General features: G+C 55.0%; 7 protein-coding genes across 7 annotated transcripts; 2 read left to right on the forward strand and 5 right to left on the reverse strand.

The window, feature by feature from the left end:
* Positions 1-1,230: 1,230 nt before the first annotated feature.
* Positions 1,231-3,018, forward strand: CGCA056_v003517 (ATP-dependent RNA helicase MSS116; the record flags this gene model as incomplete). Its single annotated transcript, XM_037318774.1, has 1 exon — positions 1,231-3,018. One exon carries the CDS (start codon positions 1,231-1,233, stop codon positions 3,016-3,018), a length of 1,788 nt encoding a protein of 595 aa, XP_037183561.1.
* A 1,673-nt stretch (positions 3,019-4,691) lies between these two features.
* CGCA056_v003518 (putative sucrose utilization protein SUC1) lies at positions 4,692-7,443 on the reverse strand (the record flags this gene model as incomplete). The annotated part of the gene is made up of 4 exons (XM_037318775.1): positions 4,692-6,243; positions 6,345-7,016; positions 7,068-7,299; positions 7,401-7,443. 4 exons carry the CDS (start codon positions 7,441-7,443, stop codon positions 4,692-4,694), a joined length of 2,499 nt encoding a protein of 832 aa, XP_037183562.1.
* Positions 7,444-8,212: 769 nt separating this feature from the next.
* CGCA056_v003519 (uncharacterized protein) lies at positions 8,213-8,995 on the reverse strand (the record flags this gene model as incomplete). The annotated part of the gene is made up of 2 exons (XM_037318776.1): positions 8,213-8,657; positions 8,712-8,995. 2 exons carry the CDS (start codon positions 8,993-8,995, stop codon positions 8,213-8,215), a joined length of 729 nt encoding a protein of 242 aa, XP_037183822.1.
* A 4,492-nt stretch (positions 8,996-13,487) lies between these two features.
* CGCA056_v003520 (Protein OS-9-like protein) lies at positions 13,488-15,157 on the reverse strand (the record flags this gene model as incomplete). Its single annotated transcript, XM_037318777.1, has 2 exons — positions 13,488-14,993; positions 15,059-15,157. The coding sequence occupies 2 exons, from the start codon at positions 15,155-15,157 to the stop codon at positions 13,488-13,490; spliced, it is 1,605 nt and encodes a 534-aa protein (XP_037182629.1).
* Positions 15,158-16,559: 1,402 nt separating this feature from the next.
* Positions 16,560-17,243, reverse strand: CTR4 (Copper transport protein CTR4; the record flags this gene model as incomplete). The annotated part of the gene is made up of 3 exons (XM_037318778.1): positions 16,560-16,565; positions 16,629-17,138; positions 17,202-17,243. 3 exons carry the CDS (start codon positions 17,241-17,243, stop codon positions 16,560-16,562), a joined length of 558 nt encoding a protein of 185 aa, XP_037182628.1.
* Positions 17,244-18,220: 977 nt separating this feature from the next.
* Positions 18,221-20,274, forward strand: FRE3-1 (Ferric reductase transmembrane component 3; the record flags this gene model as incomplete). Its single annotated transcript, XM_037318779.1, has 2 exons — positions 18,221-19,232; positions 19,295-20,274. The coding sequence occupies 2 exons, from the start codon at positions 18,221-18,223 to the stop codon at positions 20,272-20,274; spliced, it is 1,992 nt and encodes a 663-aa protein (XP_037182631.1).
* A 2,644-nt stretch (positions 20,275-22,918) lies between these two features.
* Positions 22,919-23,356, reverse strand: CGCA056_v003523 (uncharacterized protein; the record flags this gene model as incomplete). The annotated part of the gene is made up of 1 exon (XM_037318780.1): positions 22,919-23,356. One exon carries the CDS (start codon positions 23,354-23,356, stop codon positions 22,919-22,921), a length of 438 nt encoding a protein of 145 aa, XP_037182630.1.
* Between the last annotated feature and the right edge of the window lie 1,975 nt (positions 23,357-25,331).

The following is a 25,331-nucleotide window of genomic DNA, read 5'->3' on the forward strand; positions in this document are numbered from 1 at the left end:
CATCCCTTGCTTATGAGTCCCATCGTTTGAGCGAAGCGCCCAAGTTCTCCCCAAAGAGAACCAACAGGCGGCTGTGGCTTATGATCACGAAAATGGTCAAAGACAGGGGGTGACTAGCACACCAACACAGGTGACGCGCACCATCTGGCCCTACAACGGCCGGAATTATCTGCTCCAGGGTGGCACAGCATGCAGAACGCGTCTCACAGGTTTATTCCGGGCCTCGGATTAAATCGTTGGTGTGCGATTGTGTCACGTTGGGACAAGGCGGATGACATTGTTTTTGTGGGCATGGGGGAGCACATGTTGCTGTTGGCGCCCCCGAGACGTCCACGTTTGCGAGGTGGCTCATGATTGGGTGGCGAGATGAGCCTTCGCTGGCGCGTAGGGCAACTTGGTTGGTTGGACATGCGTGTCTGCATATTCCTTGGCATTTAGGCGAATGTTCGAGGCGACCAACGCTACTTGCAAACGGCATCAATCCTTCTGGGCGATGTTGATCTAAGAAGTGTGATCAGTTCGCGACATGTTCGTGTGCCCCTGGACTAAGATCTCGGGCCGAAGCGTCTTCTCTAGATTGCTAGGCTAGAGGGATATCAAATTCATAATTGAACACAAACACGCATGCATATTGCAAGTTGGAGACAGTTCTAAACATCGCCGGCTTGTCATCATTGTTATTCGACGAGCGTCGCCAGCACAAATGCTGAAGTGTCGGCGTGGGGTTTGAAACGTCAGCGCCCCACCGTAGAAGGCTTGTCGTCTGGGTGCATGATTTGACAGATGTCAGTCGTTATTCAGGCTGGTGGTGTGCGTTTCTGGCAGCACTGAGATGAGATGACGGTCGCGGTACAGCCAGGGATGAACAAGGCTGAGGAATGGATGTACAGCCCTGAGTTCGCCGTAAGGTAGGTACGCATGGAAGACAATTGCACCTGAAACGATGCTGCCGAAAGAAACTCGCGGGGCAGTAACGGTCCCGTATCCACTGAGGCGGGCAGGTGGGGCAGGCGGTGAAAGATGAACCCCTAAAACCTTCCTTATCGGCACCTCCCGACGCAGCTTATCGCTTGACGCTAAACCAAGACTAGACCAGTTTCGTCACTTCCCTGTCGTCACTGGGAAAATTTCCCCCCTTCACATCAACAACAACCACGGTCTAGATTCCCGCGCCGTGAGAAAACAACATCCCCACGACTCCAATCTTCCACCAGAACAAACCACATCAAGATGGATCGCGGAAGAAACAACGCTGGCCGTCGTCATCCTAGACGTGACAACCGCCGTGGAGGTGGCGGCAGTCATGACAACCCCAGATCGGGCGGTGGTGGCGGCGGTCGTCGCCAGCAGCACCACCGGGACCAGGACCAAGACGAGGACCAGCGCGAGCAGAGAGCTCAGCCCGGCCCATCTTCAGCAATCCCCCAGGCTGCCACGCCGCCCCTTACTGAGGCCGTTCCCAAGGACACACCGAGGTTCGCCGATATGGTCGGCGTCCACCAGTCCCTCGTCCAGGCCATCACCGAGGACCTCAAGTTCGACCACATGATGCCCGTCCAGGCCGCCACGCTCGATGAGCTCCTCCCCCCCAAGCGCAGCGATTGTCTGGTCCAGGCCAAGACGGGAACCGGCAAGACCATCGCCTTCCTGCTTCCTGCCATTCAGACTCTCCTCACGCAAAACCGCGGCCGCGGAGGTGGCATCTCCCTCTTGGTCATCTCACCGACTCGCGAGCTGGCTATGCAGATCGCCAAGGAGGCAGAGGGCCTCCTGCAGCGCCTTCCCCAGTACCGCGTCTGCATCGCCATTGGCGGTACGAACAAGGACCGCGAGGAGAAGCAGATCCTTCAGGGCTGCAACATCCTCATCGCTACACCTGGCCGCCTCATCGACCACATGGCCAACGAGTACATCCGGGACTCCTTCAGCAACCTTGACACCTTGGTTCTTGATGAGGCCGACCGTCTGCTGGACATGGGTTTCATGCCCGCCCTGAGGGACATTGTCCGCGCCCTGCCCGACAAGTCCAAGACGAACCGTCAGGGCATGCTCTTCTCCGCCACCATCGCCCCCCACGTTCAGCAAGTAGCAGGCCTCGTCCTCTCCCCGGGTTACAAGTTCATCTCCACCATTCCCGCCGGTGAGGCCAACACCCACGAGCGTGTTCCTCAGCACCTGATCAAGGTTTCCAACTTTGCCTCAGTTGCGCCCGCCATGGTCGGCGCCATCCGCGAGGAGGCTGCTTTTGTTGGCCCCGAAACCTTCAAGGCCATCGTCTTCGCCCCTACCGCCGCCCTCGCCGACTTTTACGGCGATATCCTCGCCAACATTCCCGGCATGCCGCCGGCCTCTGTCCTGCACTCCCGTATCTCGCAAGGCAGGCGCACCAAGACGACGAACGACTACCGCGATGCCAAGACTGGTGTCCTCGTCGCCACCGACGTTGTTGCCCGCGGCATGGACTTTCCCGGCGTCACCTCCGTCTTCCAGGTCGGCATTCCCGCAGACAAGGAGTCCTACATCCACCGCCTGGGCCGCACAGCCCGCGCTGGCGCCGAGGGCCGCGGCATCTTCATCGTGACGGAGCTCGAGGACTTCTTCCCCCGCTGGCAGCTCAAGGAAATCATCTTTGAGCAGCGCGCAGCCGAGCTTTCCTCTGCGCAGCAGGTGTACAGCATTGCAGAGCAGCGCATCGATGAGGCACAAAAGGCTAAGATCTACCAAGCCTGGCTCGGTTACTACAAGAACTGGATGAAGCAGCTCAAGTGGGAGAAGGAGGACCTCGTCGCGGAGGGCAACACCTTTGCCCGCGACGCGCTTGGCAGCCCTGAGACGCCGCCCATTGGCAAGAGCACCGTCGGCAAGATGGGCCTGCGAGGCACTCGAGGCCTGGTTGTCGTGCCTGATATGCCCAAGGGCCGTCACGGACGCGGGGGCGGTGGTGGTGGCGGCGGTGAGGGACGCAGTGCTGGTTCCGGTGGTCGCGGCAATCGTGGAAGACGCGGAGGAAGAAATTAAGGAAGCGGTCATTTGGAGGGTATATGCTTAGGGCGATGCGGCGGCATGTTGCTTTCGATTCCTATCTTTGAGCTATTGCTACATCTTGATACCCCTTCATACATCTTCGTACGACGGGATGGGACATGATCCACCTGGTATACAAAGGCTGGCGTTGGGCATAGACTTGGGCTTGTTTCGGTATGAACTTGGGCGGGTTAAGAATAAAAGTCTCACTTACAGGTCTTGCAACGTCTTTTCCGTGATGTCACGTCTGCTGAGGTCGGTCCAGCCGGTAAACCTGCGTCCCAACCTCGACCCCATGCGCCATCGTCTTTCCCTCCCGGACGACCTCAAACCCACACTTTCGGAGAACATTCTCACTGCCTACATTCCCATCATGAACATGCGCCTCCAGAAAATCTCCCCCTTCATCCTTGTCCAATCCGTGCGACCCAGAATCTGCCTCAATCTTCAACCCGCCAGGAAACCGTCCCCAATACTCCCCCAAAAACACCCTCAAAGCTTCCGTGGCGTATCCCGTTCCCCACGACGCACGCGCAAAGATGTAGAAGATCTGCGGGGGCGAGGTTATCCCCACGAAACCGACAACCTCCCCTTCCCCCTCCTCGTTCTTCTCCTGAGAGGGGGCAGGTAAAGGTAGAACCACCGCAAACGAAAACATGTCCGGCTTCATCATCATCCTAACCCGCTCCACACTACGGGACTTCTCCGCGACAAGCTCCGTTTCGACGCCGGGCCTTTGCTCCCGTTAGCTGAATCATTTCCGAAGGATATTCCTACTCCCCCGCTTCCCAGTGAGAGAGGGGGCAGAAAAGAAGGCGTACTTACATGTACCGCATCACCGCCGCGTCAACCCTCATCCCATGCACAGCCGCCAGGTCCCCCGTCCTCACTGCCCGAAGACATAGACGCGGAGTTATGAGGATGGTGTGATGCTGTGCCGGGACAGACGCTAAATCTGCCATCTTGTGCAGTCGTTGTTTCTGTTCCTCTAGACACTTTTTGGTGCTGCTCAAAGCCTGACAGAGACAGGCAATATCGCGAATTAGATAGGTAAATATCCTCGTTCACACTCATCTTGCCTATGAAGGCAGGCTTTCCTATTTGAGAAGGCAGTCAGCCACCGAGTCACCCGTCTTATCAATCGCGGAGTGCTGGGAGTCACCACGTAAGCTGCATCAGACTCCAACATATCGATCCTGCAACGAATGTGCCGCACACCCGGCGCACCGTCGGCCGAGACGGCGATCCACTTCGGAGATATGGGGTCGGTCGCCCGCCGCATGAGTCAAGGTCCCCAGATGACATTACCATTGACAACAAGATCTTTGACACGTCCACGTTTATTCATCACCCTTATGATACATGTATACACTTGACAAAACATGTCGCTTAGATCTACTTCAACCACGTCCGGTCTCACTGGACCGATGGTGAATAAGAGTACACGCAGATGCCCCCCGCCCAGAAATGCTTGTATAGCCGCCGGAAGAAGATTCCTCCCTAGATTGTTTTTATGACATCGCCATTGACATCGCCCGACCGACCGACCGACTGCTCCCCGATATTTTGCTAGACCAGATGTGTGTGAAGAGAGAGGTATTGTATAAAGAAACGAACCGGCCCGAACCGCCTGCTGAAATCCGCTGGCAAAACGTTTTTGATGACCTTTACCAAACACCGACCATGCCGCCGTTCCGGTATCCGCCGCCCTCATCCCCCCGTTTCCTGTTGTCGTATGGCGCGTTGTCGCCTTGTCCTGGTTGATGTGGTGGTTGTGCTTGCTGCTGTCGGTCGCCCATGTTCGGGCCGTCGACGCCACCGCCGGGGCCTTGCGGCGGGCCTCCTACGGGACCCCCGCCGGTTGCCATGCGCTCGTGCATCATCATCCCGTTGCCCAAGTCCGGGTATCCTTCGCGGTGGGTAGCATGGGTAGCGTACCCGGGTGGTGGACCCGGGTCGGGATATTCTCTTGGGCCGGTGCCGCCGCTGCCTGGGCTCCACGCAGCCTCAAATCCCATACCCATCCCCGCCATATCGGAGTTGCTTCGGGTGAGTCCGAGAGGACTCATAAGGTCCACGCTGTTGGCGTCTATCTCAACTCCACCCATGCCGCCCATCTCCCCGGCGCCGAGATCGATGCCCAGCCCCATACTCTGCATACCCGGTTGTTGGTGGTGCATCGGAGGGCCGGTCAGGTCGAGGACGGGCTGGCTACCGTTATTCTCCTCGTTCTCGTCGAACACCTCTCCGACGACGGTCCCCCTCTGCTGCCCCCACCCTGGGGCCTCCATCACGCCGTGTGCTTGGTTGTGCGCAGCCATCATCGCCGCAGCGACGGAACCCACTGCAGACATGGCCGGGCTGAGCTGGGTCCTCATGCTCCCTGGGTTCTCGCCGGCGGCCGTCAGCAGCTTGTCTGCAAACTGTTTTCTGGAATTGTCGCTCGCGCTGAGCGTCTTGATGAAGAACTCAATAGGGTCCAGGCTCGCTCCTTTCCTCCCACTGCCCAGCACACCCATCTCACCCGAAGTAAAGTCCATGGCCGTCTGGAATCCGACGCTCTCGCAGGCACCGAGCACATTTACGCACCATGTGCCAATCTCGAAAATCTTTTCCATGATGCCCATCCCGTGCACTTCGACAGCCTTGCTCGGCAAACTAGCCAGGATCGACGCCGTGTCGCGGGCGACCGTGAGGGGAAATGAAAAGCACATGCTGTTTCCGCCGCCCACGCCACTACCAGACGGCCCGCTCGAGTCCGCCGGGTTTGTCCAGCTTAACAGGCCCTGCCGCATCGACGACTGCCACACAATCAGCCGCAACCACTGCTGCGTAATCAGCAAGTCCGCCTTTTGGATGTCTGTCGGCTCCGGTCCGCCCGCATCTCGGCTGGCGGACGCCGCTCCAAACGACCCGACAAATTGCCCTTGGTGCTGATGTTGGTGCTGCGATGGCGGCGAACCCCGCGCATTCCGCGGTCGGAGGAACGCGGGAGGGAGGGATAGAAGGTTTTGCAGCGCCAAAAAGGTTGTCGCGCTGACGCGGGGATCGGACCCCTCGTTCCATGCGGTCACGAACGATTCGTCGAGAGGTGTGTACGATGAAACGAGCTGCAAGAAGCCGGCGTGAATGTCCGGCGCCTCGTATGGGTGTCGCGTCGTCGGCAGAGAGGGTGTCCTCTTGAATGTGATCGGTTTGTTGCGCAAGATCGCAAAAGACCTGCAGTCGAGGGGTCGGCGCGTTAGCAGTTGTCAGGAGCTTTTCGGCGATACGCCCTTGCGGGAACAGACGCGGGACTGGGATGAGCGACTGAAACTAACCTTTCTGTAACGAAGAGAATCCAAAAGACTCTCTGCCGACATAGTGTCTCTTCCCGGCTAAGCCCGTAGTATGTCGAGTCGTCCTGCAGTCCTAGATCCTGTGCGTTCGTCAACGCCTCCCGCAGGTAGTACCACGATTTCCGCGACTGGTTGATCTCAAAGAAGGATGTGCTTAGGTAAAACGACGAAATCACGGCGGAAAGCGACAAATCCTCAAGAAAGTCGTACGACTGTCTTGTCGAGATTGTTTCGTCCAGGAAGAAGCGGCCGACTACCTCCCATGATGTGGGCCCTGGGGCGCCTATGCTTTTGCCGGACATGTGCATCGAGGTGAGTGCGCACATGGCGTAGACAAGGTTCTTCTCGCTCGAGGTCATCATCGGGCGGCTGATGGTCTCGCGCATGGCGGGCATGTAGATGAGGGGCATGATGGGGTAGATGTGCTCGTAGTACAGCTCGATCAGCTGGGGGATCATGTGGAAGTAGTTCCGCGTCCTTGGCCGGAGTTCGTCGCTCGAGAAGATGCCCCTGGGTTCCGGGACCTGGCTGTGTGCGGGATTCGAGGTGACGGCAGCCCAAAAGCTCGGCGGGGTCGATGCTGCGGACGCGTTGGACGAGTGCTCGTGCGATGCGGCTTCGCCAATGTCACTCCCGCTCATTCCAATGTCGACGCTGTCCACGTTCAGCGGCGGGCAAGCTGCTGATAAGCGACGCCGCACATACTCTGTAGGGCTCTCGAGGGCATTCTCTCCGTTAAACGGTCTCTGGTTTGGTTGGTGGTGATGGCGTTGCTGCTGCTGCGGGTGCGTTTGGGACGACTCCTTGGCGCGCAGCTCATTAATCACCCTCCCATGCCCGCGTTTCGGGCCCCTCTTCTTTGGGACATGATCGCGCTTGCAAGTGAGAGAAGCGTGCACGCATTGCTCGCAGGGAAACTTGCCATCGCATCGTATTCCTGTAAACTGTCAGTACGATGCCTTGTCTTGCGCAGTTGGGGAGAGCGGCGGCGGGGGTGAGGGGTTGAGAGACATGAAATTCCAAGATGCTGACAGTGACTGAGGTATGTGATGAATGTTGGTAGTGGTAGGGTGATGATCATGATGACGTGCAGCAGCGCAGCGGCTCAAGGCGGGTTGGTACCATGAAAACGGCAAATTGACTGTCCCGGAGGCAGGCTGCTGGGAAGAGGTAGGATCGCACGAAAGTTCATGAATGCGACGGCCGAAGGGGGAGGGTAAAGAAAAAAGCAAGGCAAGTCAGATCGGAATGCCCGACAATAACGACGATGGTAGACGGGGCACGGAAGTTGACTGGGAGGTGGAACAGAACATGGGCGTACTTCTCCTTCGACAGTGGTCGCATACTGTCCTCTTTGGCGGCGCAGACGATGCTCCGGGTGCTGACTGTTGCTGATGATGCTGGTGTCGACTGCTGCTGCTGCTGCTGATTGCGCCTGGCGACTCGGCCTTGACCTCTGCAGAGCCCGCTCTGCTCGCAGCATTTCTCGCAGAATCTGTGTCGTCCATCACTCGAACATGACGCAATGAGAAGGAAAAGGGTCGAGGGGGAACGGTGCAGACAAGTAGGTCGTCACAGGGGGCTGCCGAACGTCAAAAGGATTTGAGCGAGAGATTTCGCGGTGGAGTCGAGGATTTGTGGTTGGTACGAACAGGTAGGTAGTGTGATGGTTGAAGCAGAGCGAGCGAGCAGCACGCACCGACCGCAAATCGACTCGGGAAGCAAAGGCAAGGAATAAGTCCCAGTCAGTCCAGGGCCCAGCCTCCCCCCGGTCGGTAGCCAGAGTCCACTCGCCGTGACGCCGTCTCCTCTCTCTCTCTCTCTCTCTCTCTCTCTCTCTCCTCAGCCCCTCACCAGCAAGGGGACGGAGCTAAGGCGTAGGTAGGGTTCGACGGGAACTTGGGTGTGGATGGTGCCGGTGTCAAAGGTAGGTTCGGAGGCACGGAGGGCTGGATGGCCGATGGATGCGATGTGATGCGTGGATGCTTGCTTGTTCGAGCTGCACTGGAGCTGCCTGTCCTGTCCTGTCCGTGAATGGTGGGTGCTAGGTGTATGTCGCGGTCGGCGGCGGCGGCGGCAGGGCAGCGGTGGTGCTGGTGGTCCGCCCCTCCCCCTTGGCTTGGTTCAGCTATCACACCCGTTGCGCGCGTGAGGTGCCGTGCGGTGCGGCGAATGGTGTGGTGCCTGTGAAATGCGGGGAAGAGCAAGACAGTCGAGGGGGCGGAAGACGTATGCGATATGCGTCGAGACGGTTTGGTAAGCCGGCGCAGCAGGTAGGAGAACCTAGGGAATGGCTGGCCGAGTCAGCTGATGTGCGGCTTGCTCGCGACCAATGGTGACTGAAAGCACCTGCGGTATGTTTTGGAGTGCGAATGCTCCGGAGGCTCGTGTGCGCCGTGTGTGTGGTGTCTCGTCTGCTCGTGTCTTGACTTGTCCTTGATCTGCGGGGAGAGAGATTGATGGACGGAGTGGTAGGGCGTGGTGACTGGTTGAGGCTGCCACGGCTGCGTAGCTGAGTGGCTGTGGAGGTGCGATACTCGGTGTTGGTGGTGCTGGTGTGTCGGAGAAGGTTGTGGTGTCGTCGTTGTCGTCGTCAAAGTCTGGCGTGGGAGTGCTTGGCTGGTGGAGTGCATGCGTCTTGGATGAGGTGAGTCTTGGATGGCGTGCCCTTCGAGAAATTCGAGAACCTACATGCCCTCGTGGCCGATGTGTATATGCGGGGGAAGCAGACGATGGGATGTTCAAGACCCAATCAAGACAGCGTCGACATGGGATGAGGAGCAGTCCGGGCGGCGGTGCGCCTTAAAGGAGGAGTCCATCAGAGAGATATGTGATGGTCGTGTCGTGTCGTGTCGTGTCCATGTCCACCGACTTGGGTAGGCAAGGTAGGAAAGGTGCCGCCCGCAGTCGGCCGTGAAACATCATGACCATGTCTCCATGTCTCCATGTCTCCTCCATGTCGTCAGGTCCGTTAAGGTAGGGAGCTGCGAGCAGCAGCAGCTACTCGACTCGGTGCACCCGTGTTGCAGCTGCTAGGTGATGCTGTTGCTCCTGCTCCAGGTTGCTTGGTGGTGCTATGCTATTTTGGAAGCTATCTGAAATGGAAAGTACCTTGTTCCAGCACCTGGCTCCTGCTCTACTGCGTACAGAGTGAGCAGTGCAAGTCACCCACTGAGCCACAGTCAGGGACCGCACGGCGCTATTCCGGCCCCTCTGGGGACGGCGCCATTCGCCTGGTCCAGGGCAAAAGGGAGGGGCGGCATGCTGCTCTGTGCTGCTGCTACCTACACTCTCTGCTTAGTACTCCCAGGGCTGCTAGCTGGTGCTGGTGCTGGTACTGGTGCTGCCGGTGCTGCCCTTGCTAATACTAGACTGAACCTAAGGTAGGTAACCCCCGGCCCCCCCTGTCCGCCCGTCGCCCGCTGATGCCAAGATCCATCAAAGTGGGAATTGGGATCTCTTTCCAGGTCCCAAAATGTGATTGATTCACACTCGTGAAAGACTGGAGAGCCCACCAGAGTACCGCCGAACGGATCCAACCGCCCACCCCGCCGTTTTGGGCCACACGTGCTTAGCTTCCTGCGGTATGCGTCTAAGGTACGACGTAGCTGCCGACCCTGACTCCTAGCAGCTTGAACGGTCTCACCAGGGTTTGGCTGCCCGAGAGCCTCCTTTTTCTTGTCATGTTGTTTTGGGTAGAGGCACAGGGCTTCCATCGAAGCTCGGGTCAGCTTCCATTGTCTGAGAGATAGGGATAGGGATCGAGAAAGGAAAGACAGACAGACACACAGGGCCCAAACTCTGCTGAGAACACCACGTTTCGAACCCTTCTTTCCTCTCTCCTTCGGTCCGGAAACATAGCCTGATGCGTACACTCGCCCGATGATGATGCCCGTCTCGTCCCGTCTGTGCCTGGCCTGATTGACTTGTTCACCTAATCTGCATGCCATCTACACACATCGGATCTCCAACCACATCGCAACATGCCCAACCCTGGAGAGAGTCCGTCCGTCCAGCAGGCCTGCCTTGCCTACGCCGTTGTTCTGTGCGCCGTGGTACGGGGCATCGTGTTTGTTCACACGTCAACGTCCGTCATCCCGATCGCGGCGGATCCCCCTCTCCATCCTCCGCCACCGCCGGCTTCCTCATTAGCTCTTCCCTACCGGCGCCGGTCGTACGTAGCCAAGGCGCGCGTCCACGCGATCCATCCCCAACAGCGTAGAACACGCGACCTCCTTTCCAGCAGGACCGAACACATGGACTGATTATTTGATCTGGACGTGCGTCTGTTCCCATTGTGCTCGGACGGCGTCTGTCAACGGCGCCTTGCATCAAGTACACACAGAATCACCACTAATCGCTATCGGGGGACGCGAACTTAGAGTTTTGACCGCCGGTTTTCAGGTCAACCACCGGCCCCAATTTTTTCCTATTTCTCTCGCGACTGAGTGATATTTCGACGACAGTCCATCCAAAACACCGTTGCGCTTGAAACAAGCAGCCCGGCCCGGCCAGCCTGGCTAGGCTGCAGTCGAATTGTGACAGGACCCTATATCGGGTTTGATGTAATGGACACACAGACTCCGACGAGGGTGGTCGGTCAACTTTCGGTCGGCATGCCGGGCAGCAGAATCGAGTCCCGGCCGAAATCTCAATGATCTGTACAGTACTTTCCATTCCTTGCAGTATGTACTTCTCTTTTTTTTGCTTGTGACAAATTGACTGCGGCTGACTAGCAGCAACATGAACAAATCACATCCACACCCCACCCCCGGCCTTTTCTTGACAGGTGCTCCAGCAGCGGGCAGCCGCAATGGTACCTGACAAGGGGACAAGGGGACGAGGGGGGCCATCAATTCTTCACATTGTTTTCGGAGACTGCCGTGGCCCCTGATCTCCCGAAGCCCTGGAGGCTGAAAGTGTGCAATGTTTGAGGTTGAATGGTCCCCCCCAATATGCGGGGTTCGAAAAAAAGAGGTGTGTCCGTGTCCGTGTGGCCCCGTGTGCTGGTCCGATGACAGGCCGGGCCCTGTGATGATTGAGATCGGCCGAGAGATTCAGCATGGGGGCCGGTCTTGGCGAGTCGTGAGCAATGGACTCAAGGGGAATATCAATACCACTATGAAGAGTACACTGCATATGCGTACCTATCAGAGAAAAGAACGCCTTCTTACTGGTGGCAATATAAAAAAAAGAGACATCTCCTCCCGAGCATCCGTGGAAACCGTGGATCATAGTCACAAAGCTAGCGCTCTTCTTTAATTTCCAGAAACCATCTTTTTGCCTGCCGGGAAAGGCAAGAGATTTTCGTACCTATTTTTCGTCTTTTGTGACAGCTTCGTCCGCGTTATATGTGCGCAATCTGGAAGGGAGGGTGTAGTAGGGTGGTAGGTTCCAGGCTGTTGGTGTCGCCAGCGCCAATGCTACGTTGCCAAGTCCCATCACAACTTCGACGCCAAAATATCAACAACGGCACTCTATATCCCTTCCATCCCTGTCCCGTTTTGGGGGTTTTGTTAGAGTTTTTTCTCTTCTCCCACAACTCCGGGGTATCTATTGGGCCAAGTCACATGCACGTACTATCATCTACGCTGCTTTCATTATCGCAGCCCGGTAGTTCTGATGATCTGTGGATGTCGCGACCTGGATTTTGAGTAGTCTAGACCACGGCCGGTAAACGCCCGCAGGGGATCCCGTTGAATAGACAGGGCAGGCAGGCAGAGAGGAGGGACTGGCGAAAAGGCAAAATGAGAGGCTATCCCGTCGGAAAGGTACGCCCCTGACCTTGACCAAAAACCCCCCCCTCCCGAGTCCCAGGGGACAGAAAAAAGGAAATTTTAAATTGGCACATTTGATCTGCCCTAGCATCCATCGACGGGTAGCTGTAGCTGTAGGTGAGGTACATCGTGGGTTTTCCTGCGTCTTTCGTCTTAGCGCGCCGCCGTTGCGCCTTCCCGGAGGAATGGGTCATATTGGCCAAACCGGGACCGGGAATGGGAATGGCCTCCTCCTCTGTCCCTCTCGTGGAGTGGGCTCGGCGGGCTGGTCCCTGCTGTGATTGACTCGGGCGGGCGCAAGCACGGTGCTCGGGGCATGCGGCGCATGAACGGGTGAATAAAATGGGTGAATTAGCGGATATGGACGGATAGGGTCGGTAGACGAGGCTGATACGAGCTGCTGTCGACGGCTATCGGATCTGGTTCCGTCGTCTGAAGAGGCTGCGGGATACACGGGAGCCGGGCGGCGGTGCCTTGGGGTCGGTGAAGGCATTCCCGCGCAGGAAATCTCGCCCGGAGCTAGCGACCGACCAACCATGCAGGAACGAGAGCGAGCTGGGCAGTATTTTCCCCCTTTCCTACCCTTTGCGTACTTGGAGTTTTCACTTTTCATCTGCAGGAATTACTGATGAAGCGATGGCACGTCTGAGCGCGGTGGACTATCCAACTGCCAAAACGAGGCACAATCTGCCTGCCCCGGACAAAGGAATGAAGGATGGAGGATCATGATGGAAAGTTACGATGCGGAGATGGCGCTGGCGCAGCCCAGCGCCTGCGGAGATAGGAGCCAACAACCTGCCAAGCCGCAGGAACACGAAGCACAAAGGGTAGCGAAAAGCACGAGCTGGGCAGCATGTTTCCGTTATGGCGTTGCGCGCGATGTGACGATGAGACGTTGACGGTCAGAACCAACTGCCGGTATCAGCTTTTTGGCACATCCGCCACCAACACGCCGGTATCATCGGGATGCCGCTATACAACATCATATCTCCGAATTGTCCGTCCCGACTGCCCAACGCAGAGCTGCTCGGGTTGAGCTTCCGAAGGGTAGATGTCAATGCCGAAGGATTCTGGCCAAGAGGGCCTGGAAGGTGTTCCCGAGCCCTATACCTCAGGGGTAAACAACTCCAGGAAAACACGGCTGCAACCGACGCACGCAGAGACGAGGGAGAAAATCTGGCGGGAGCCAACACGACTGGGAGACAACACGTTGGGGGCAGAAGCTAAGGGAGACAACAAGGTAAGAATCTGGGACGATGATGTTGCATAGTGTATCTCTGCAATTCGCCTCGGTGGTGTATCGATACAGAACATACATGCCAAACGCCAATGCTATATAGAATCTTTCTCAGAGTTCCTCCTTGAAAAACTGCTCCTCGCTGCCCTCCTGCTGCTCGTCCTTGCCAGCCTTCTTCCCCTTGCCCTCCCCGTCCTCGTCTTTGTGGTCAACAATGCCTCGGATCTCTCGTGGGTCGCCCGGTTGCTCAACCACCTCGAGCTTCCAGCCCTTATCCCCAGCGATCTTCTCGAGTTCGGCCCTCATCTCCTCCACCAGCTCCGGGCTCAGGTCCATCTTCTCGAGCTCCTCCTGGTTGAGCACCTTCACCTCCCCACCGTCCGCCTTGCTCTTGGCACTAGCGATAATCTCAACCAAAGGGCCCTGGTTGCGGCCAGGCAGGTAGCTGCGCGGGGGCGCCAGCTTGGCAGGGGGCTTGCCCTCCTCGTCCGCGTCAGCCAGCACATTGCGGGCGCCGACAATGACGCCGCCCACATTGACACCCTTCTGCGCTCTATCCCTGACGTTGGGGTCCTGCTGCTGCTGGCCGTCGCCGCCGCCGGGCTGCTGCTGCTGCTGCAGCAATTCCTGCTCGCTACCCTTGGCGCCGGGGTCCTGGCCGGCCTGACCCACCATCGCCTCCTGCGCCTCAAGCGTCTTCAGGCGGTGCCATTCGGCTTGTGCCGCGGGGTTGTCGGCGGGAATGATGAGCTGGCAGCTGATGGGGTTCGCGCTCGTTGCCCTAGGCGGCAGGAAGGCCACGTCGTCGCAGAGGCGGGGGGTGTTGACCACCATCAGGTAGGCGCATGTGGTCACTTCCTTGATCCAGCCGATGCGATCGCCTTTCATGCCTGGCACGCAGTGATATTGCACCTCGATCGTGCGCTCGCGACCCGTAAGATCGCAGATTGTGCCTCCGTCCAATCTCTGGACAAGGTATCGCTGGTCACCTTTGATCTGGAGGTCCGTGTTTGCCGGCGGGTCTCCCGACTTTGTCGTCTGCTGCTGCTTCTGTTGTTGTTGTTGTTGCTGCTGCTGCTGTTGCTGTCCCTGTGTCTGCTGGCGCTGGCTAGGCGACTTGCTGGCTCTACCCAGGACGTACTCCGCCGTGTGAGGGTCGCGGACCGGTGGTTGGCCATTCGGCACCGTGGGAAGGGCGTGAAATTGGGTGACATCGCGGTTGTAGCAGAAGCTGTAGCTCCACCAGCCCGACATGAAGTACAGGCAGTTGCCGTCGAGCTCGTTGAGCAGCTCCCATCCATGCGCGGAAGCCTTGGCCAGCTCGCGCGCCTCCTCCTGCTTCGCGAGCTCCGTCGCGGTGTGGTTCTCTGGCGTCTGGGGTTCCAGGATGGGGATCGAGCAGAGATACTTGGCAGGGTTCATGTTCATGACCTCGTATCGCTCAAACACCTCGGGCCCGGGGCGGCCGTCTGCGTCGGCGGCTTCGCGGACATTCTGGGAGACGTCGGAGGCTGTCGAGAAGTCGGCGGAGTAGGCTGGGTGCGGGGGGTTCGTGCGGTCGAGCAGAGCTTGCGCTTCGTGTTCTGGGATGAATGATTCTGAGAAGACTATCTCGTACTGTTGCGCACAATAATTAGACGTCGTTCCCTGAAAGCTTCACCTGCGCATTGCTCCGGACGTACCTGAGGATAAGCCACGAGGTCGTCGTGGATGCTGAAGCCGGGGTGGCGGGCACCGCACAGCTGTACTGTCGCCAGCAGAACGAAATTGAGACGGCGCATGATGCCGTGTATGCTGTAAATTTCCTCACATGTAGACCAAAAGGAGAAAGTTGAGAAGCGCCGTCGTCGGTTTGGCGACCCTCAAGTTGCTTAGACAGTCGCGCTGGCGCATTGGCCAAGCGGTTCGTAGCTCACAGGTGTCATCAACGGACAGGGTCCCATCGAGATAAGATAGCCGAGGTTTCTCCGCCCGGATCGGTGGGGGTCGACCTCTGGAAAGTACGTATCACGTGATACGATTGAAAGTCTTTGTCTATGTTTTCTACCTTCTGCGTGGTATCTTAGTTCATGCGAGAACCACATATGCCAAATAATTATATTTAATCACATCCATTCTTTAGTCAATGAACGAATCTGCGCTGCTCCGAACAGATTACAAGGCAGCGAAGATGTGTCCCACTTCGGTGGCGGCATCCGGGCCGCTGTGGAGCCCAATCGGAACCCAGACCTACCAACTCCCGGAGCCGGCAATCTTCAGCTCAGATTACCCTGTTCTTCCTATCTTCAGCTTCTTCTCCCCTTTACTACTAAACGTTCACTTTGATATTTAAGCTCAACTTATATCGAACGTTTTCTTGAGGTGGTATTCATCATATTAATCAGCAAAGTGAATTGCGTCAATTGAGAATGACCCCCATCAACACCCAGTACTTTCTCATATCTTGACTAGTATACTCATGCTCTGCTGATGCGGTCTCTGAACTATCACTCGCCGAAACGGAGCGTTCGTCGTCACATTCTATCATCAAAATACATCAAGAGTCTCGTGACTACCGCATCATTAGCTACTTCTGCGAGTCTTTGTTATTGTGCCTTCATTCACTGGAGTTAGAATTGCTCCTTGAGTCTTCATCTAATTCGTCTCCCACTTCTGCCTTTTTGAATAGTGTTGTATAAATGAATTTCTGTATTGCGAATGAAGAGAACGACAATAATAACGACGATCATGACGACGACAAGGACGAGGACAACGACAAGGACGAGGACAAGGACAAGGACGAGGACAACGACAAGGACGAGGACAAGGACAAGGACGAGGACAACGACAAGGACGAGGACAACGACAAGGACAAGGACGAGGACGAGAACGAGGACGAGAACGAGGACGATGACAAAAACGATAACGATAAGGAGGCTATGGAGGAAAGCTATAAGAATGACGGCGATAGGAAAGCAGGGTAAGGTGTAGAACCATGAGAAAGGTAGTCGCTCTAGCCCAGAAAGATAAGGCTGTCTGTTAAGTAAACGGAAATAGACCACTCAGACAGCTCAGAAGCGTTCTCAAAGAACTTCGAAAAGCGGATAGCATTCCTCAATAACGCTTTCATTTACATTAACGATTCTCTGTGATAAATGCATCATTGAATACAATCAGGCCCATGCTTGAGCTAGTGCAATAATACTACTGCTAACAACAGCATGGTTTCTGACCTGTTTCCTACCTAAGCGGGTATTGCTACTGGCAACATACAGTCGTCTCATCAATACCCTCCGCCTTGGACTGAAGGTCCTGTTCCCCGACAGTGCAGGAGAGCCAGTCAGTGAGATATTTCCCGAGACCCGCGCCAATGATGATTGAAATAATGATGTAGCCGTTGAAGTACATAGCCAGCAGCATAACGACGTATGCAACGCCGAACGTGACCGCGTGTAGAATGGCACGTAGAATCTGCTGGACGGGAGAAACGCGCATAACGACTTTGCGGGAAGCTAGCGATGGGGCGGCAGTCGAGCGAGCGCAGCCGTCCTTGCCATCGACATGGCCGACGGCAGATGCGGAAGCAGCGAGAACGGCCTGTCCTCTGCGACGCATTTGAGCGAGTATAAGACTATCGTATTTCTTGCTCATGATGCGAAGGACTTCGAGCATAACGACGAGTAGGACTACGCCGATGCAGGAAGCTGCCATCATACCGCGGTTTCGAATCTGCCATGATGACGAGAGAAAGCAGGCGTCGATCGTGTTCCAGTTCCACAGCATCTGTGAGGGGAATAAGTGTCAGTCTATCAGAACCTAGTGAGAAAAAGACGTGGAGGAACGTACTGAGACCTTGCAGTCCGCCGTATCTGCACTGCCGTGATCCATGATGAAGGATTGCCGGAGTAGAGGCAAGATCGTGGAAGCAATCGTGTGTGAAACGGGCGTGGAGAGGATCGGACACTGTCACTTGCTGTAAGTGCGAAAGGGTCGACGGGAGGGTACTGTGAGGCCTTTTCAGACAAATGATCTAGCAGACGGATATGGAGCAAAGCAGGCGAACAGGGGGCACACGTGTCGTCTTTTGTATGAATACGACCAATCCCTGGGTAACTCGAAAATGTTGTTTTTACTTTGAACCCACTGCTTGACCAGCTTCCGTCAAAGTCGTATCCCCCGACTCGGAACTGTGCCAGTGACCAAGCATTTGCAGTATTCTGGGTCAGGTTACCAAGGGCCTCACTGCCGTTCTACAGACTACATGCGCCGATGGCGTCACCGGAAAACACGATCAAGCCTCTTACATGCGTTCATTTTACGCTCCTCGTGGTCACTGACTGCTTTCGAGATGACAGGATTGGCTTCACGTCCGGCCGGCCGGGCGGGTCCGTGGATCTGAAGAGGCAAGCCCGGTAGGCGGGGCCCCACGGGCCCGCTGATTGCGACGCTGTCCAGGAACGCTTAATCCAATCCGGCCCTTATCAGTGAGGCCCCAAGCCAACAAACTTGCTCAAACTTGCTCGCCAAGTTTCCTATTTCTTTCCACCGTCGCCACATCGAGACGACCTGAGACCCTGTTAGCCGGTCTCCGGCTCCGTTGGTATTGACTTGGCAACAATTTGGATGGCGTCAGGCCTCGGTATGGTAGACTTTCGCCGATTTCTTTTAGTCATAATGAAGAGTCCGGCGCGAGAATGTTTCTCATATCGACTTGTGGTGGACTCATTTTCGCGTTAGGATGGTGTGGACAACCCGCAGACAGGAGACACGGGGACAAACCATATATCATACTCACTGCCTCTCCATCGTCGACTCAGGCTCCAAGGCCCTTTGTCGGCTGCTTCCTCCCAACCCAGACACCCGCGATGGACGAACAAATTTCAGCAGAAGACTCGCTGCTACCCGGTGTATTCCGCCGACAAGGCTATCAGTCTCAGAACATCAGCAATGGCGGGGTCGTCGACTACTGGGGTTACGCCGGCCGCGTCGTTCCTTGCACCAACGACGCGGGAACGTGCGAATACTTCGAATCCGTCTACGGTGGTCATGAGCGCGGCATGCTCTACACCGGTATTATCTGGGCAACTCTCGGCGGCATTCTGTTCGTATGGGCTATCGGGCGGCACGTTTGGGGGCCACCCTCCGGCGCCGAAGCCATCGTTCTATCTACCATCACCAAATCCGCGTCCGGCGAAGAGCAGAAGAAGCTCAACGTGCAATCACCTGGCGCTGGTGGTCTGCGTCGCCTGAGAGCTGCGGCCAAGGCCACTTGCCGCTACTACACCCTCCCAGAATCTATGCGCTTGGTCTTTGGTCGCACAACCCGACTGCAAGTTTTCATTCTCGCCACGTTGACCATCTACCTCGCCATATTCTCGTTCATTGGCATTTGGTATAAAGACTGGATGACACCGGTCAAAGGCTATGACAATCTCTACCAGAGACGGTCCTGGCTGGGCGCATGGTCTGATAGAGTTGGTACACTCGCATATGCGTTGACGCCGTTTTCCATCCTGCTGGCTTCACGGGAATCCATTCTTTCCTTGCTTACCGGCGTGCCGTATCAGAGCTTCAACTTTCTGCATCGCTGGCTTGGCTGGATAATCGCAATCCAGGCCCTCGCGCATACGATTGGTTGGACAATCATCGAGAGTGTCTTTTACCAACCACAGCCCCAGGTAGCCAACAAATGGATCAAACAGTTGTACATGATCTGGGGCTGTGTTGCTAGCATCATCCTATTTCTACTCGTCATCTTGGCTACGCCATGGGGGGTTCGCCTCACCGGCTACGAATTCTTTCGCAAGAGTCACTATGTACTCGCGATGATCTACATTGGCGCATGCTGGGGTCACTGGCAGCCCCTGAAAGTTTTCAGTAAGTTTTCCTTCTTCTCTTACACGCGTAGCCTCGAGAGCATGCTAACATTCCATACCTAGTGGTCCCCGGCCTGGCCATCTGGCTCGTCGATCGTGGTGCACGGCTTATGCGCTCGTTTCTCATTCACTATCAGTACCTTCCGGATGGCACCATGGGCTTCCAGACCGCTCCCGCCAAGATGACGCTCATGCCTGACGCGCAGTATGGCGACATCGTCCGCCTGGACTTCTCTCAGCCCCACGACGTATGGAAGCCCGGTCAGCACTTCTACATCTGTTTCGCGAAATCCAGCGTCTGGCAATCCCACCCCTTCACTCCGCTGAATCTTCCTCTTGAACGCAACGGCGTTGTAGAGCACGCTTATATCTTCCGCGCGAAGAAGGGAGAGACCCGCAAGGTTGCGCAGATGGCAGCCGCAGGAACGACAACTACCCCTGTTATTCTCCAAGGGCCCTACGGCGAGGACCACACCCTCCACCTCACATCCGATGCCAACGTCCTTTGCATCGCCGGCGGTACTGGCATCACCTACGTCCTCCCTACCCTTCACTGGCTTGTTCGCCAGCCTGCGAACCCCAACCGCCGAATTGCTCTCGTCTGGGCCATCCGTCTCCGGCAAGATCTTGAATGGGTACGCGCTGAACTCGATGCTCTCGCCGACGCAAAGGGCCAAGGCATCAGCATCACCATTTACATAACGCGTGAGGAGGGCGAAAACGTTACCTCTGAGGTTACCGAAAAGAATGTCCTCGATCGCGCTCAGTCATCCTCAAGCCGGAGCAGTAGCAGCCGCGCAAATGGTCTTGCGAAAGCCATGGAGGTCCGCGCTAGTGGTAGCCACCCGAGTATGACGAACGTTGTACCTGCTTTCCTGTCCGACAACGTTCAAGGACGTACTGCCGTTTTTGCTAGCGGACCGGGAGCTATGATTTCTGATCTGAGGGACGTTGTCGCAACTGCAAATTCAGGAAGTAAGGTCTGGAAGGGCAACGACATGGCTGATGTGGAGCTGATCTGTGATAACCGGCTGGAGTGGTAGGCTGCTTATAGAAATACACTACTAGGTACATACCTATTAATATGAAGAATTTGACGACAGACTTGCAACTCCTGGACTACTCAACAAAAGCTCTCACGGCGACTCAGGCCAACTCAATTGATGCTCCGACTGCAAAGACTGACCAGCGTCGATGAAGTCCAAGTCGTGTGCAAAGCTCATTCAACCCTCCATCGGAATAACGCTATGTGCTTGTGTTGTACAACTCTTCAAGGGGTAATTAGAACGACAAAACTATTCATAGTACTTCACGTTTCGTCGTAAACCGGTTACCATATAGGTCTTCCTCTGATATTATCAAGTCTAAATGCTTTTACAGGGTTTTATGACAACGTTTGCCGTCTGCCATCTCGTCGTGATATTGACGTTTGGACTCTGCTCAATACAACTATGTACAACTTAGCAACCCTTGAACAATGATGAAAAGTTCTGTTGACATGATTATCGTCGCCACTGTCACTATTAATTGTTGTCCTGGTCTCCGTCGTCTGCGTCTGGTGCAGTGCCAGACTTGAGCGCGCTTCACGTCCCGCTCTGCCTCTGCTGGTGCGTTTAGTTTCTAGACTTAACAGACGGGTTCAAATGGAACATCTGATTGTAGCAGCTTTAAACTGCCGTTCAGAAGAAGATGCAACAAGAGGTTCAGCTTATGGAAAGCTATGGGATGCTGTGAGTGAAAAAAAGACCGAACCGAGAAGGACATGAGAAACTCGCTTGTTCTTCCCATAGACACGTTCCCTCGATCTAAGAGGTTGTGTCATTCATACAATCTCCTTCGTTCCATTGAAGCAGAACTTGGACTTACTAGTTGGAACTTAACATTTCATCATTCTTTCCTTCAAAAGTTTCACTCACATTTCCATACAGCAAGTTACCGCCTACAGTGACGCCTTGTTGACTGCCGGATGACTCTGACAGAGACATGCGCGAGCAGTCACAAGGAAGCCTCTATAGCTAGCCTAGGGTAGATGAAGGGGGTCGCTTGAAGCAGCTACTACTCCTCATCACACCATAGCCTGGGCTACGTCGATAAGACCGGGGTGTAAGTTAGTATTCATCTGGGTAACTTTTACCTTCCGATCACAAATATCCCCCAACAGTTGACCTTGGCGTTTGCAACTGTAGAAGCTGGGATTCTCCAACTCCATTGAAATCAAAAATCATTCTGATGTGAATAAGCATGGTCTTGGAGCCGTCAAAGTGTTGTATGTTGTATTTACTGCAGTTTTGGATATCGTCGATACTGTTGAAAGGTTTAGGCCTGGGACGCATGGGTGCGATATTATTTGCTGAAACTGTCAGGTATGAGCTGTCGCGGACTGTGCTAAGGCGTGACGATCGCGATCAGCCATGTAACCATCTATCCTCTATTCGCCACGAAGAACAGATTTCTTTTATGCATAAACAGCGTGAAAGTACCACGCATACAAACTTTCCAGGGCTATGGCCCGGGATGCTCCAGGACAAGCCTTTGAGGGGTACCATTATATGCAAGGATCGTAAAATTACCTACAATGTATACTGAGCGCTTAGGAACAGTCAAAAGCGGCGATTGGTCGATTCCATCGTACTCGGGGTTTAGTTGCCATTTTCAGTTATGCTCGGAACTTGTGGCTACGCCAAGAAAGAACCGACAGACCCTGATGCCCCTGAGCCATGATTACCCACGGCAAGGCACGACGTGATCAAAGTTCTTGCTGCTAAGATTTTGACTGGTATCAATTTGTGAACCGCAGTAATCCTACTTATTCACACAGAGAGTTGGCACGACCTTGCGCCGCTTGTCCAGGTTCGAAGGCATGTACCCCAACAGATGCAAGAGAACACAGAGGCCAGACGTTTTGACTGGTTGAATGCCTGGCTTGTGCGAGAAATATTGTTTTGGCGAATCATCTTGAACTTGGAAAAGTTGTAGTACAGATAAGGCCATGACAATGATTACCAGTCAGGTAACAGGCTTGCCCTGACCTCCCCTGGAGATCTAAACAAGGCACAGGAAACACAACAACGGAAGTCAGACTAATGAAGGTATGAGGAACATGTCAAAAGCCCTGGATTACGCAAGCCCTACTGAGTAGAAATGTGCGTTGAGTGGTTGGAATGCCGCCTGTGAACGATGTACCGTGTGTGGTAGGTAGCTCCAGAACTGCAGTACAAGTGTACATGAAACTGGCGCCACTATCCAGGATGAATTCTTTTCCACCTCAAATGGGGCAAGCAACGCTACTTTGGCGTTAGCGCAGGGAAACGTCATTTTGGCACAAATGAATGGATGCTCCGTGAGGCACTCCACTGGCCAATACATGCGTACAGCCCCCTTTCTCCTTCTTTCATTATGTACCATCACCGCCCGTATTTGTCAAACTATCAGCAGGTGACGATCCTTGAGATGTCGCTTTCGCGTTTATTCCTTCGGCCATTTCAATCACGTCGTTTGCATGCCCAATAAGCATGTCGGGATCAGCACGTCAAGCTGTCGGACAACAAGTAATTGCGTGTTATTCCTTCTCTAGTCAAACAAAAATTCCTAATGAATGAACTGTATTCAACCAGTAATCGAATTGGTAACAAGTAGGTGCTCCCACAGTATGCTGCCCTCATCCTTTGACCGAGAGCTGTTGGTGATTTAAACCGACTGGATGACAATGCGGAAGCTCTCGCCAACACGGCTGACTTCCACGGCCTTGGAGCTGGTTCCGGCGGACAGGGTCTCGGTCGCCACGACACCATCACCAGCGTAGACGGTGTACTTGAAGGTGAGGGTGCTGAAAGGGGCGCTGTGGTAGAAGGTGATCTTAAACTGGTCGTTGCCCAGGGGCTCTGCCTTGTACTGGAAGCTGGGCCCGCCGCCAATGACCGCCGTAGTGGGCCAAGGGACGACCCTCTCGAAATCCTCCCTCGCCATCAAGACTGCATGAATGGCTGCGTCTTCGACGACAGGGGCGGAGCGCACGGTAACCACAGATGTGTCGGCGACGGCAACATCCCGCGCGGCAGCCGGCGCGACTGTGGCGGGGAGAGCGGCCGCGAGGGACGCGAAGCTGAGGAGCACAGAGAGCTGCATGGTGATTGTAGATGATAGGATGGAAAGATTTGAGTTGGAGTGTTCGTGTAGAAGATGATGTAGTGCGTGGATGATAGAAACTACACGGCATCCCAAGCAGCTTCACTGCCTCGTTATATAGCTCGATCATAGGAGATGTCTGACTGACATCAAACCCAACCACCGTGGCGTCATGTGAAAGATTGGGAAGGTGGTTTGTTGGACAATATGGGCGCTCATGCGTAGATGCTCAAGGTCTCCTGATTTAGATGGAACTTTGCCAACTCGTATCACGACCTCGCGGTTCAATGCTTCCTGTTCTTCGTTGCTACATTCCTGAAGCGGTACACACCCATACATACCTACGTTGTTGTGCTAACCATCATATGAACGAGTGCAAGCCAAGACGGTGAAGACCAGTCTTTGTCATTCTTTGGCTACAAATGGCGACATTATTGTTCGGGAAAGCCTCTCCTTGCGGAAGGAGCAAGCATATCCGGTGGGGAGGAGGGATGGTTCCAAGGTGACTGACTTATCTCCAACCCCACCTCCGTGCCGGCAGGCTTTCAGAGAGACGCTGCACGCTCGCGAGAATGAGCTTGCGTCGGCCCTGAAAAGCCTCTAAAAAGCCATCTGCTTGCTTAGTTACTGCATTCAAGGACCCGACGCATGTATTTGGATGCAGAGAAGTAGTAATTTACCTCTTTATGGTGCAGGGATCGGTAAAGTTCGATGCATTGAAGAAAGTCCCGAGCCTTCCCGCCAGTGTTCGTCCAATCCGTCCGGAACAGCTTTGAGTTAAGTACCTAAAGCAAACAAGCCATCAATCTTCATTGAGCCCTATGGTGTTGTAACGAAGCTATGTTGACTAGTTATCTAACATACATCGGCAAGCCTGTCTGGCCTACGGATGTATGTGTAATGCGCCGTACTGATCATGTGGGGGAAATTTTAATCTAGTACACTCATGTACCGTAGAGTAGCACTGTCTTTACCTTCGTCGTATGCCCCCTGACCCTGCGAAGTGGAATCTCGCCTCATGACGCCAAGAATGCAGATTGTGATGTGTAAGACAGGCTCTTTTAGGCCATCGTACACTAATTGGGATCTTTGCCGCCGCAGGCTTCGTTCATCTCAAGGCGACGACGGATCTGCATTTCTACATCAATTCACTCTAACTTGTGTCGCGTTTGCTTCTAATGGTGTTGACAGCAGTGTAGTTACACAGCTACTGCTACGCACCATGTCGCGCCGGATACCAGTATGTAGGCGTCGGTTTGGCCAGGTTGTTGCGGGAAAGAATGATCATGTTTCATGCTGGCTATTCCCAAATCACTCATAGTAGGATCGCGTCGAGAGCATCATGTCTACCTGGTTCATGGCGACAGAACACCTGAGTGTAATTATTGATGAGCAATCGGTGTTGTCTTCAAGCCAGGAGCAGCAAGCCATGCAAGCTTCAAGGGTCAAATAGGACTTCCGCGGTCGGTACGGTAAAAATGGATATTCAGAGCTAAGCATTGCCTAGTAACGTGAGTAATCGCATACGGGATTTTGGGTATTGCAGCCGTTAAAACAGTCTAAACTTTCGTCAATCATAACTAGCTCCTCGATTCTGGACTCCTGTCCTTGCGGCGTCCGGCATCAATATACCATCGAAACATCCAACGGCATCGCTCGCTGCGGCATGTACATTGAACAGAGCGCGTCAAGGATTTGAATTAATTTCCGTCGTCAAGGCTCCGGGACTTCAAAAGTACCCGGTGCGTGGCATGGTATTTTCAAATGAGTTCATCCGCGTTGACAACAAAACCGCAGAAAAGCTCGGGCACACATCCTCGCATACACATCAGGCAAGAATAGAGAACCGAAATCAGTTCTTCGTGTTGAATCTGCAAGTATGTTGTATGATTTGAAATGATTTCGCGCCAATACTGGCGCCAGTACAGCTAGCCTCGCTCCACCTCGAGGGGAACTCGGGCGATGTCCGCATCCC

The sequence above is a fragment of the Colletotrichum aenigma genome, assembly GCF_013390185.1.
Source record: "Colletotrichum aenigma strain Cg56 chromosome Unknown KSG_Cg56_contig02, whole genome shotgun sequence".
Lineage (NCBI taxonomy): Eukaryota > Fungi > Ascomycota > Sordariomycetes > Glomerellales > Glomerellaceae > Colletotrichum > Colletotrichum aenigma.